A 13,698-nucleotide genomic window follows, 5' to 3' on the forward strand; every position below is an offset into this window, starting at 1 on the left:
GAAAATAGCTTATGAACCCCACCAATCTATTTATAAAGTTTAAATTCATGAATGCTTTCAATATTAACTTGTGCATGGTAGGTACAAGTAGTTCATGGACTTGGGGGTTTTAATGGGGTTTTTTTTTTTTTTTTTCTATGCCACCCCCCCCCCCCCCCCCCCCCCAATAACTGCATTTATTTGAAAATTATTATTAGCCCTTGAATTCATTATTTATTTTGGCATTTTATATAGTTAATTACTATTTTTTGTATCATTACAATTATATTAATTTCTCTTTTTTTCTTCTTTTTTTTCTTTTTTATTGTGTGCATTGGAATCAAAAATATTTTGTAATAGAAGGCATTAGTAACCTTAAAATTATACCAGGTAATAGTTGTTGTTTGTCATTTTACTCTTCTTTTTTTATTATTATTATTACCTTAGATGTCCAGTGTGGAGACCAAAATATTGTAGATGTTGTTTAATGTTGTTAATGCAAGTTGCAGAGTGGTCAGACTTGTCACTTGAACAATGGTATGTCAAATAAAACTAAAACAAAGATATGACATTGGATTTGTGGTTGTCTCCCCTGTTGCAAACTTAATATAATGATGATGGGGTTTTCTTTTAACGAGGGGCAAAGTGGTAAAGTGCTCACCTGATGTGCGGTCAGTGTGTGATCGATCCCTGTCGGTGGGCTCATTGGGCTATTTTGCATTCCAGCCAGTGCCTCGCTTGATGCGCTGTCTGTTTGGGATCGATCCCCGTCGGTGGGCCCATTGGACTATTTCGCGCTCCAGCCAGTGCCTCGCTTGATGCGCTGTCGGTTTGGGATCGATCCCCGTCGGTGGGCCCATTGGGCTATTTCTCGCTCCAGCCAGTGCACCACGACTGGTGTATCAAAGGCTGTGGTATGTGTTACACTGTCTGTGGGATGGTGCATATAAAAGATCCCTTGCTGCTAATCGAATAGAGTAGCTCATGAAGTGTCTACAGCAGGTTTCCTCCCTCACTGTCTGTGTGGTCCTTAACCATATATCCGACGCCATATAACCGTAAATAAAATATTTTGAGTGCGTTGTTAAATAAAACATTTCCTTCCAGCCAGTGCAACACAATGGTATATCAAAGCTGTGGTACGTGGTATGTGCTATCCTGTCTGTGGGATGGTGCATATTAAAGATCCTTTGCTACTAATGGAATGATGCAGCGGGTTTAACGTCCAACATTCAATGATATGCTCCAGTGGTGATATTAAACAAAACAAAAACTAACTTTTTTGTATGTTTTAATGACACCACTAGAGCACATTGGTTACTTCAGCTGTTACATGTTAAACATTTGGTAATTCAGACATGGTGTTTCAAGAATTTCTGCTGCATTTTTTCATTGCAGCATTGAATATTTTATATGCACTGTTCCTTGATAGGACTGCACATACATGTAGTCTTTTGTATACCAGATGTGGTGTATTGATTGGGACAAAAAAAATCCTATGGGTCTGTTAAGGAGGTTCGATCCTATGCCCCAAGAACCTCGGGTGAGCCTCTACTGAGTGAGTGAAATCCTAATCCCAATGCCAATCCCTTACGGTGAAATAATAGTGTGTTACTCGTTAAATTGGATACATATAATGTAATTCCAAATACTATTTTTGGACATAATTAATGGGATACAACATGGTTACATTTTTGGAGTAATTTTGTTAACCCAGGGTAAGTCTTGACCTTAGTGAATCCAGGTCCTAGTCAAAAATAAAGTTTGTTTTGTTTAACGATAGAGCACATTGATTTATTATTCATCGGCTATTGGATGTCAAACATATGGTCATTTTGACTTAGTCTTAGAGAGGAAACCCACTACATTTTTGCATTAGTAGCAAGGGATCTTTTATATGCACCACCCCATAGACAGGATAGCACATGCCACGACCTTTGATATACCAGTCGTCGTGCACTGGCTGGAATAGCCCAATTGGTCCACCGAGGGGGATTGATCCTAGACCGACCGTGTATCAGGTGTGCATTTTACCACTGGACTACATCCCGTCCCTTAGGTCCTAGTCAAAGTCCTATGTTGTAATTTGTCGGTGGATCCAGGCTGTCCTAGTAGAGATAGGTCTTAGATGAGTCAACTACTATTGAAGTTCCAGCCAGTCAGTGAAATCAGAGTTTGTTTTGTTTAACAACACCACTAGAGCGCATTGATTTATTAATCAGCTATTGGATGTCAAACATTTGGTAATTTTGACATAGTCTTAGAGAAGAAACCCGCTTCATTTTTCCATTACTAGCTAGGGATCTGTTATATGCACCATCCCACAGACAGGATAGCACATACCACAGCCTTTGATATAACCAGTGTTTGTGCACTAGGATCAATCCCTGTCGATGGGCCAATTGTTCCAGTCAGTGCTCCACAACTTGTATACCAAAGGCTACATGTTGACCTATGTGGAAAAGTGTATTTAAAGTATTCATGTCTGGTATATAAAAAGTTGTGTTATGTTCTACTCTGTCTGATAGATGGTTCATGTAAAAGATCTCTTGCTACTAATGTAAAAAAAATGCTGTGGGTTTCCTCTCCAAGACTACGTGTTAAAATTATCAAATGTTTGACATCCAACCAAAAAAAAAAAAAAATGTTTTATTTAATGACTCACTCAACACATTGTAGTTACGGTTATATGGTTAAGGACCACAGATATTGAGAGAGGAAACCAGCTGTCACCACTTCATGGGCTACTCTTTTCGATTAGCAGCAAGGGATCTTTTATATACACCATCCCACAGACAGCGTAGTACATACTACGGCCTTTGATATACCAGTCGTGATTTGACATCCAGTAGCCAGTGATTAATAAATCAGTGAGCTCTAGTGTGATTAACTATAGTCTGCCGGTGGAAGGAAATATTTTATTTAATGACATACTCAACACATTTTATTTACAATTATATGGTTACGGACCACACAGATATTGAGAGAGGAAACCCGCTGTCGCCACTTCATGGGCTACTTTTTTCGATTAGTGGCAAAGGATCTTTTATATGCATCATCCCACAGACAGGATAGTACATACCACGGCCTTTTTTACACCTGTTGTGGAGGACTGGCTGGAACGAGAAATAGCCCAATGGGCCCACCGACGGGGATCGATCCTAGATCAATAGCGCATCAGGCAAGCTGTGTACCACAGAGCTACGTCGTCCCCCCCCCCCATCCCCCCCCCATTCCCCCCATGTCTGCCAGTGGAGCAAGGTCCTAACTTGTAAAGCTAGATAACCTATATATAGTCCTTCCCATCAGGGAAAGAAAGAAAGAAATGTTTTATTTAACGACGCACTCAACACATTTTATATTTACGGTTATATGGCGTCAGACATATGGTTAAGGACCACACAGATTTTGAGAGGAAACCCGCTGTTGCCACTACATGGGCTGCTCTTTCCGATTAGCAGCAAGGGATCTTTTATTTGCGCTTCCCACAGGCAGGATGGCACAAGCCATGGCCTTTGTTGAACCAGATGTGGATCATTGGTCGGTGCAAGTGGTTTGCACCTACCCACTGAGCCTTGTGGAGCACTCACTCAGGGTTTGGAGTCGGTATCTGGATTAAAAATCCCATGCCTCGACTGGGATTCGAATCCAGTACCTACTAGCCTGTAGACCGATGGCCTAACCACTACGCCACCGAGGCCGGTGTTCCCGTCAGAGAACGTCATTCTCTTACTATGGTATTTACTACAAACTATTTATTTCTCAGCCGATTGTTTTGTAAATTGCACACAAAAATAGTGGAGGGTTTTTGTGGGTTTTTCTTCAAAACACTTACTTTTCTTCTTACGTCAAATCCAACTGAAATTAGTTGTAAAAAAAATAATTTCCATAGAGGCTGCAGAGCCGTAGCTAGCGGGGGTTGGGGAAGAAAATATCCGAAAAAAATTATAGAAAGTTAAAAGAAAATTCTCTTCTTAACCGTTTTAGGAGTCTTAGACTTAACTACTCTGTTGTGCCCCCCCCCCCCCCCCCCCCAACAAAAAATCCTAGCTACGGCCCTGGGCTGGGAAAGATTATTCCTTCAAATCGGACATATTATTTAGCTCACTATATTTCACTACCTCCAAACGCTATGCATTGGGGGTGGGGGGTGGAATGGTAAAACAAACCGAGATTTATACATTACTAACATCCAGCCTTATCTTGCAAAACTGGATCCATAATTATATCAATGGCATAGATGTCCAAAACGACAGTTTTTGCAGAATCCTTCAGAGAATTGACGTTGCTATCGACGTCTGTTAGATGGCCTGGTGAAATTGATGTAATGGAGCTATTTGCTTTAGACCTGGTTTTCTTGAGTTTCTCGCATTTACCTCGGTTTTATATCTCTTTATTTTCCTTTCATCTGCCTCTTATTCCAGCCAGTGCACCATGACTGGTACATCAAAATCTGTGGTATGTGCTATCCTGTATGGGATGGTGCATATAAAAGATCCTTTGCTGCTAATCGAAAAGAGTAGCCCATGAAGTGGCGACAGTGGGTTTCCTATCTCTCAATATCTGTGTGGTCCTTAACCATATTATGTCTGACGCCATATAACAGTAAATAAAATGTGTCGAGTGCGTCGTTAAATAAACCATACCCTTCCTGTCTCTTATATACTAACAGTTTTCAACCAGGAGCCAATTTTATAAAATATCGTAACTTTAGGTTTACGGTGAACGGTCGTTATTTTCAGTGTGTAGTAAACATAAGCTTACGAGACAGAGGGCCAGGGGGTGGGTGGGGGCAACTGCTCTCCCCCCCCCCCCAAGCTGGAGCAAAACCTCAAATTAGGATAAAAAAATATATTCGAATAATTCAGGCAAAATGTGCTAATCCGATACCTTTTTACCATGTATTTTCATCATTCTACCCTCAAAATTAGTTGTAATCCATGTAAAAATGCGTAGTGATTCGTTTGCAACCCTGTGCTACTGTGAATAAATGTTGTTATGCAGATTCGGTCATTTTTGTTTAATTCGGACAAAAGCCACCCACCACCCCCTTTACAAAAAATGGGAGACCGTATGCTTATGGAAATAGATACCAAAATAGTAATGCGTGTACATGTATGCTGCCAATCGTAAACTTACGATGTTTTGTAAAATTTGCTCCTGGTCAAAAACAACTGCACTTGTATTTCATACTCGTCAAATTTAACCATCTACACAATATTGCTGTGTGTATTTGACACGGGTACAAGGTAGGACTTTTTTATATACGGGTCGTGGGGTGGGACGTAGCCCCTGTTGGCTTATGATCGATCCCCGTCTATGGGCCCATTGTTCGTTCCAGCCAGTGCACCACGACTAGTATATCAAAGGACTTGGTTACAATGGTATGTGGGATGGTGCATACAAAAGTTCCCTTGCTACTAATGGAATAATGTAGCGGGTTTCCCTTCTAAGACTATGTCAAAATTACCAAATGCTTGACATCCAATAGCCGATGATTAATAAATCAATGTGTTCTAGTGGTGTCGTTAAACAAAAAACGTTTTGACGGGTCGTATTATGTCCAAAAACCTTTTTTTTCCCCCAGAAGATATCTTTCTTATCAATTAATATAGGACCATCAAACCTTGTACATGTGTGCAAGTACATCTTTGGATAACGGTGTGTGGCATATCACAACTAGGTCACCGTGTCCTACTTCACATTAAAGGAAATCCTTTTCCGGGTCATATCGTCCTTATAAATTCATATAGGATCATCAAACTGTACATGCAAGTACAACTTGTGATGGCAGTGTGTCGTGTACCATAAATAGGTCACAGTGACCTATTTTTCACGCATTAAACTTTATTTTGTTGAAGTTTGTTTTGTTTAACGACACCACTAGAGCATATTGATTAATTAATCGACTATTGTATGTCAAAACATTTGGTAATTCTGATACGTAAACAACAGAGAAAACCCCGTTACATTTTTCCTAATGCAGCAAGGGATCTAATATAATGCACTTTCTCACAAACAGGAAAGCACATTATACCACGGCCTTTGGCCAGTTTTCACGCATTACTTTATTTATTTATTTATTAGGCCTTAAACAAATCTGAACTTCGTATAATTAAGCCTATACAACTGCAATGTCATCTTTTCAAGTCGATACTTACAAAGTACATCTACATGTATATCTAAAAGCAAAACTAATTGAAAAACCACAGCAGTATATTATGACTTTATTGATCTAAAATAGAAAAAAAACCTAGCGTTCATTATTATACGGCTTTCGTGGATGATTTATTGTTGATTCACGTTGTTGCAGTTCAATAGAATGTAAGAGTCTATTCAAATACAAAAACCTGGTCTAGCAGCAGGGTGGGGTTTTTTTTTTAATCATTATTTCTATTTTAAAATAATTATTGTGGATATTTCATTAACAGCAATCTCTTTGTGTGCCTAACCTAAGTAACATGCCGGTAGTCAGAATATTGTTTTCGTTAAATGATAAATCATTTGGAATGATGTAGAGCGATGTTTAAAATTAAGACTGCGAGTTTGCCTACAAAGAACGCAATTAAGGTAAAATAAATCTGTGTTTCGTTAGCAGTGGATATCATCAGCTTCCTGGGTTCATTAGGCGCGTGTGCAGCAATTTTAGTAGGGGAGTTCTAGATTGTGGCAAGCAAAGTTTATAACAGTGTCGAATTATGTTCCCCAGGAAAATATGTTGATGATTTGTTTTTAGAAAATTTGCCGGTGCAACATAAAAGTCTATCCGCCATCAGGGCTCAAGCAGTTAAAATAAAAATAAAAGAAAGAAATGTTTTATTTAACGACGCACTCAATACATTTTATTTACGGTTATATGGCGTCAGACATATGGTTAAGGACCACACAGATATTGAGAGAGGAAACCCGTTGTCGCCACTTCATGGGCTACTCTTTTCGATTAACAGCAAGGGGTCTTTTATATGCACCATCCCACAGACAGGATAACACATACCACGGCCTTTGATATACCAGTAGTGGTGCACTGGCTGGAACGAGAAATAGCCCAATGGGCCCACCGATGGGGATCGATCCCACACCGACCACGCATCGAGCGAGCGCTGTACCACTGGGCTACGTCTCGCCCCTAAAAGTAAGGACTTTTGCAGGTTATTTTGTTGTATGTAGACAGATTTCAAATGTACAAAATTATGTTATACACTGGCAGATAATGTGCACCAGGGCCCCGTTCCACGAAGCGATCTTAGCCCTAAGATCAACTTACGCGCATATGGTAGCTATGCGCTTAAGGTAATCTTAGGGTTAAGATCGCTTCGTGGAACAGGGCCCTGGTGTATACATTTCTGCACCATTCTGTTAGTACATTACGCAGCTAAACGGTTCGGAAGATGGACGCCCTTAAAGGGACATTCCTGAGTTTGCTGCATTGTAAGGTGTTTCCTACTAATAAAATATTTCTACGATTAAACTTACATATTACATATATTTTCTTGTGTAGAATATGAGTGTCTGTATATTCAATGCGTTTCTGGTCGTTTTAATATTTGTAAGAATCCCAAACTGGATTTTATCTTCAAATAATTTCGTACGTACGAAAAAATATGTTTTAGGAAATAAAATGAAAATTAACTTAGTACAAATATTAGAACGATCAGAAACACGTTTAATATACAGCCACTAATATTCTAAACAAGAAAATATATTTAATATGTAAGTTTAATCGCAGAAATATTTTATTTGTCGATAACATCTTAAAACATTGCAGCAAACTCGGGAATGTCCCTTTAACGCTGGGGTCGTAGGAAAATGTGGTTTATGTATATTTTGACGTTATTGTAGTATTAGTTGTACTGTTTGTACTTTTAGTGTTCACGTTTAGGTACAAAAATAGGCCTATTACAAAATTAGGTCTTTCCGTCTTTGGGGTGGGGTGGGTGGGGGATGTATGTGGGGGGGGGGGGTAGAGGAAGCAATTGCCCTCCGCTTCAAAATACCCGTTTTTGTGTAACTGTCATCCTAATTATTTTAGGAGAGGCACGGGTTCTTTTTTTTTTAATTGATCCTAGGTCCTACTGAGTTGGGATCGATCTCATGATCTATCGCACTTCAGACGGGCGGATTACATCTCGCTCTTTACATTAATTACAGATTAATCGACAGAAGTAATTCTATACTTCTCCGGCGTCATTTAGTTCTGTATCCCAGTGGGGTTACGAAATACTCCGTTATAGGACTCGCTTACCATGTGGCATTAATATATTCCGTTACATCTGTGCCTATCTCAGAGGCGGATCCACGGGGGTGTGACCGGTGGACCTGTTCCCATAAAACATATTCTAGTACCACTTTTTATTTACCCCCCCCCCCACCAACCACCCCACCCATCCATTGGGTTGCCCTTTTAACGAGTTGTTCCATGCGCCTTTTCCCCGTGTGTCACCTCTCCCACAAATACTTCCTGGATCCGCCCCTGTATTTATCCAACTTTCTCACCTTCCACTTACAAACCGTATCTTACAATCAGGTGAATATTGATCTACTGGGAAATAGTCTGACCAGAGTTCTGCTATTGTACACGGCATATGGTTTCGCGATTGCTGATGCATTTAGTCAGGCTAATGTGATAAAAATCGACTGTGGACGTTTGCATGCGCTGTGATTCGGGCGTGTCACGTTATGTTACTGTTGATAATGTTTGTCACAGTTAAACGACTCTTCTTGGAAACTGCATTCGGGTGCATGTGATGGGCGTCTCACGACACGCGTGGCATTGTCATGTCCTAACCAGCTGAAGCGAGAGAAATGGCAACAAAACACAGGTAAGTGATACCTGTTATTAATAGGTTTCAGCATTTGAATAAAAATAATAACATTGACACATGTGTATAATACATGACATCGCAACTGGAACACGAAAGCACGAATTTTAATTGAATATGTTTGAAAATCTTAAAGTGTTGTTTTTTCTCTCAATATTATGCATATTCTATACGGAAGGGATAATATAAACTGATTATATTTCATTACTTACATGTTGGTGTATCAAAGGAAAAAAGGAAAGAAAACGTAAAGCGATTAATTGACTTTTGTTAAAACCTTGTTTATTTTTGTTTTTGTTTGTGTTGCATTTTACTTTTAAAATATTTCATATGGAAAATATGTTTAAACAAATTTATAATTAAGTTATATCATTGTTTTATGCACAAAACGCGTTTTGTCTTACTACATCCAGAAAATAAAGTTGGTGTTAAAATATACACTGTCATGTCATGAATGTTTAACGACACCCCAGCACGAAAAATACATCGGCTATTGGGTCTGTCATGTCATGAAATATAAATATTTGTATATTGTATGTTAAATAGTTTTATGGGTTTTTTTCTAAACTTTTATTATTGTTGTATTAATACTAATTAATTAACATCAAGATTAAAAATATCATACACTTGTGGGGGTTTTTACATATAAAAATACTAAGTACAGGATAGTTTGGAAGCGATATAGTGTGGCACTTTTCATTTTGCTTGTTTGAAAACAATTTTGGGCGGAGGCTGGCGATGGCATAAATATTGATAATATTTTATATATATATATATATATATATATATATATATATATATATATATATATATATATATATATATACTCTTGGAAAAAAGTAGGGGAACCTGAAATATTAATGTTAATATCAACTATTAGACCGAACATTCAGGTCTGTTTATCAATACATCGAAACACATTCCATAGTTTGAACATGCATCACACAGTTGACCCCTACACGTGCGTGGGGTGTCATTCTCGATTTTGACCATTTCCAGGAAGGTCCATTAATGATAATCACTGTGGAATATTATTTCTGTCAATATTTTTCATTCTGTTGATCATACAGTTGTTTTGTTTTTAGTAATTTTCATTGTTTGAATTTGCGATTTACTGATAAAAAAACCCCGCCAACTTTCAAATTTCACTTCTGACCCCAATCGTCCTTCAAGATCTTTGGTGGTCATAAAACCTACTGTAATACTGAACTACCGGTTGTAATGTTTGCCCAATTAATTCACTATTATCATATAACCATTCCCCACAGCTAATATGCTATATATATATATATATATATATATATATATAATATATATATATATATATATATATATATATATATATATATATATATATATATATATATATATATATATATATATATATATATATATATATTCACGATGCAATTAATTCTGTGTACGTATTAATTATGTCAAAATAGGCCTAAAATGTTCACCAAACACAGATCCTTTTAATAAACACAAAACCTAATGGAAATCAAATTTCTTTAAAGAAAACTAAATTAATATTTGCGTTTCTTGTGTTCTGCAGTATAGAAGGTTTAAAACTACTTATAGAAATTGATAATGTGATGCTGTATCAAGTGTTTGAAACGTAGACGCTCATGAGAGCATGCAGAGACTTGTTACATTTATCTCTTCTACCTTTGAAATACTGAAGTGGGCAACGTGGGAGCGGTAACTCTCAATACCCACTCTATCCGGCTCTAATATATCCGTGATAAGTCTTTATGAATTAATGAATGTTTAACGACACCCCAGCACGAAAAATACATCGGCTATTGGGTGTCAAACTATGGTAATGCAAATAAATAAAGTGATGATCAACATCAATATAAAAATTCAAGACTTAAACAAAAACAGTGTAAAGAACTGTGCAAAAACACAAATATCACAGAATTTTACGGATACTGAATTTTACTCAAAACTTAAATTTTGTGCTGTATTGGCCATTCTCAAAGAGAATGTTACACCCCTGCACCACGGTGAGGTTACAGCACACGCAGTCTTTATGAGTATAATTGTTATGGAAATGGCTGCCAACAACACCCTAAAATATATATAGTAAGAAGACAACAATATATTTAAAACACTGACTATGTACCAATTTCGGAGAGGATGCTACATGTATCTATATAAAACATTTAGTAAACTAAATTGTTTTTTGTTTATTTTTTGTTTATTTTTTAAAGCGTTCGGTTTCCATATGATCTATAAAATATGAAAGTTAATATTTGTATATCTTGTGTAACAAATTCCTCATGTTTAAAAAGACGGTTATTGCGCGGGGGGGGGGGGGGGGGGGGGGTCCAACATTTTCTATTAGAAAACCATAGTATGTCGGTGTGCCGATTTCAATGACAGAGTTATAAATTTACCACTAACGTAGCATAGCACTCGATTCGTTCTATCACTGACGGCGAAAATGATAATAAGAAGGACATGTTTTATTTAACGACGCACTTAACACATTTTATTTACGGTTATATGGCGTCGGAAATATTGTTAAGGACCACACAGTTATTGAGAGAGGAAACCCGCTGTCGCCACATCATGGGCTACTCTTTTCGATTAGCAGCAAGTGATCTTTTATATGCACCATCCCATAGACAGGATAGCACATACCACGGCCTTTTGTATACCAGTCGTGGTGCACTGGCTGGAACGAGAAATAGCCCAGTGGGCCCACCGACGTGGAGAAAATAAATGTGAACTCTGGTTACGGATGCATATATCTATACTATGTATCGAAGTGTGACTAAAATACAAGCTTTACCCGAGCATTAGCATACTGTATATTAAAACACAGACATGTATTCATCCTACAACTTTAAAAATCTAAACGACAAAACCGTATCACATGATCAAAATCGTATCTCTGCACACGGCAGAGTCGAAATGATGTTGGGTAAAGTCGTGATTGCTTCCACTATCCTCTATCAGGTGCTCGTCCTTACGAAGACTTCCACTGCCCTAGAAGATCCTTAATATGATGTTTCATCTCTCTTGCATCGCCTGTAGGAGGACTGCCACTCCCAAAGGCTAGCTGAGAAAACCCAAACTTGCACAGGCATATATACAGTTGTGATAGCATACATTCGTGAATGGCTGTAAAAACAGTGACGATATCAAGTGTTCCCGAAAGATGAGCATGTCCTGCTTCATCAGTGGCACCCGTCATGAGCACAACCTACATCCATTAAGTCCATAACTAAAACCGTCAGTGATATTCCAAACTCAGGGCGGTAACTTGGTGAACACCGAATTTGCACATGACCACGATTACACATAGGAGACTGGAATTCGGAGGATGGCATGTAAGAAGATAAAATAAATTAAATTAAATTTCTTACACAACGACACTAAAACACGTGTTATCGATTTAAAGCCATACATCTGGCTTCTCCTAGGTGATGATCCGGTCGCCACAGCCAATGAAATAAGCACGTTCGATATTGAATGCTCTGTGATATATAACTATCACGTGACGCATAAGATGACTGCAAGCACCGTATATACATTTAAGTTAAAAAAAAAGACGTCTAAATTTGTATTAAATCAGGTTTATTTTTTTATTTTTTTAAGATATGCCAGAAATAGAATACTGTACTACATTCGTGTCCGTTAGATGCCATTTATCTTAAAATTCATTTAAAAAAACAACATATGCAATTCGCTTTCGCTCTCGTTAGATATGTTTTAAAATAATATGTTGTAGGGTAAAAATTTTCGTTCTAGCCAGTGCACCACGACTGGTATATCAAAGGCCGTGGTATGTACTACCTGTCTGTGGGATGATGCATACAAAATATCCCTTGCTGCTAATCGAAAAGAGTAGCCCATGAAGTGGCGACAGCGGGTTTCCTCTCTCAATATCTGTGTGGTCCTTAACCATATGTCTAACGCCATATAACCGTAACTAAAGTGTGTTGAGTTCGTCGTTAAATAAAACTCTTTTTTTTTGTTTTGTTTGTAGGGTAAATGGCATATAACGGCTACTTGTATAGTATTCCCTATGCACAAAACAAACTCAACCCAGTAGTGGCCAGCAGGCCACAGACCACAATTAATTTCGCTACATGTTTCTATATAGCCTTAGTGGCTATAACATTTTTATTAATATCAGCAGGCCCGTGGATTTTTGTATGTACCTTTGCCTGCCTGGGGGACACATACCCTGAAAAGGATAACCCCTGTTGTCCAGCTCTTTCTCCCAACATACTGGTTTAAACAAACACACCCTCTAAATCAGGCCGGAGTACTCCCATTTTACACAAAAGGCACTACTTTTGCATGGGCCGGAATTACCACAAACAAGAGTTCAATGTCAACAAGTTACAAATGTTTACAAACTACATGATCTCCCCTGTCACTTCAGTCAAATAGTTGCCACTTCATAGCTGCCTGTTATGAAATAATCACAGTCAAACAGCAGACTACTTGCGCGGTCAAATTTCGGGGTTTTTGACAACCAAATGGGAAGATAACTGTAATCTGAGGCCAGCACCTAGAGCGTCATCATGGCGAACACGGTATTTGCACGTGACCATGATTACACATTATAGATGAACGGCGCGTAAGAATAGAAAGATGGAATACTTATTCTAAATACATAAATATTAAAAATGTATACAGTCTGTGTCTTTACACGTTTTAAAATATGTTTAGATGAATTTGGTCTCGATATCCGAGACTCTCCATTTATTAATGTGTCTATATCGGTTTCTAAAGCTAAAATTACACCGGGAAGTCACGTAAACGTCGGGTTATTCGACGTTGGACAGAGCATTAAGCAGTGTAAATGTATCGATAAGATTGAAATGTTCGTGACAACAGCTTTGCAGTCAAATGTTTTGTTAGTCTGAGATAATAAAAC

General features: G+C 38.1%; 1 protein-coding gene across 1 annotated transcript in view; it reads left to right on the forward strand.

The window, feature by feature from the left end:
- The first annotated feature begins 7,923 nt into the window (after positions 1 to 7,923).
- LOC121382218 overlaps positions 7,924 to 13,698 on the forward strand; it is a 75,622-nt gene continuing 69,847 nt past the window's right edge. Inside the window, exon 1 of the mRNA XM_041511754.1 lies at positions 7,924 to 8,798. Within this exon, the coding sequence (XP_041367688.1) occupies positions 8,782 to 8,798 (17 nt within the window). The 5' untranslated portion in view covers positions 7,924 to 8,781. The remainder of the gene's footprint in view (positions 8,799 to 13,698) is intronic.

This window comes from Gigantopelta aegis, chromosome 2, assembly GCF_016097555.1.
Source record: "Gigantopelta aegis isolate Gae_Host chromosome 2, Gae_host_genome, whole genome shotgun sequence".
Classification (NCBI taxonomy): domain Eukaryota; kingdom Metazoa; phylum Mollusca; class Gastropoda; order Neomphalida; family Peltospiridae; genus Gigantopelta; species Gigantopelta aegis.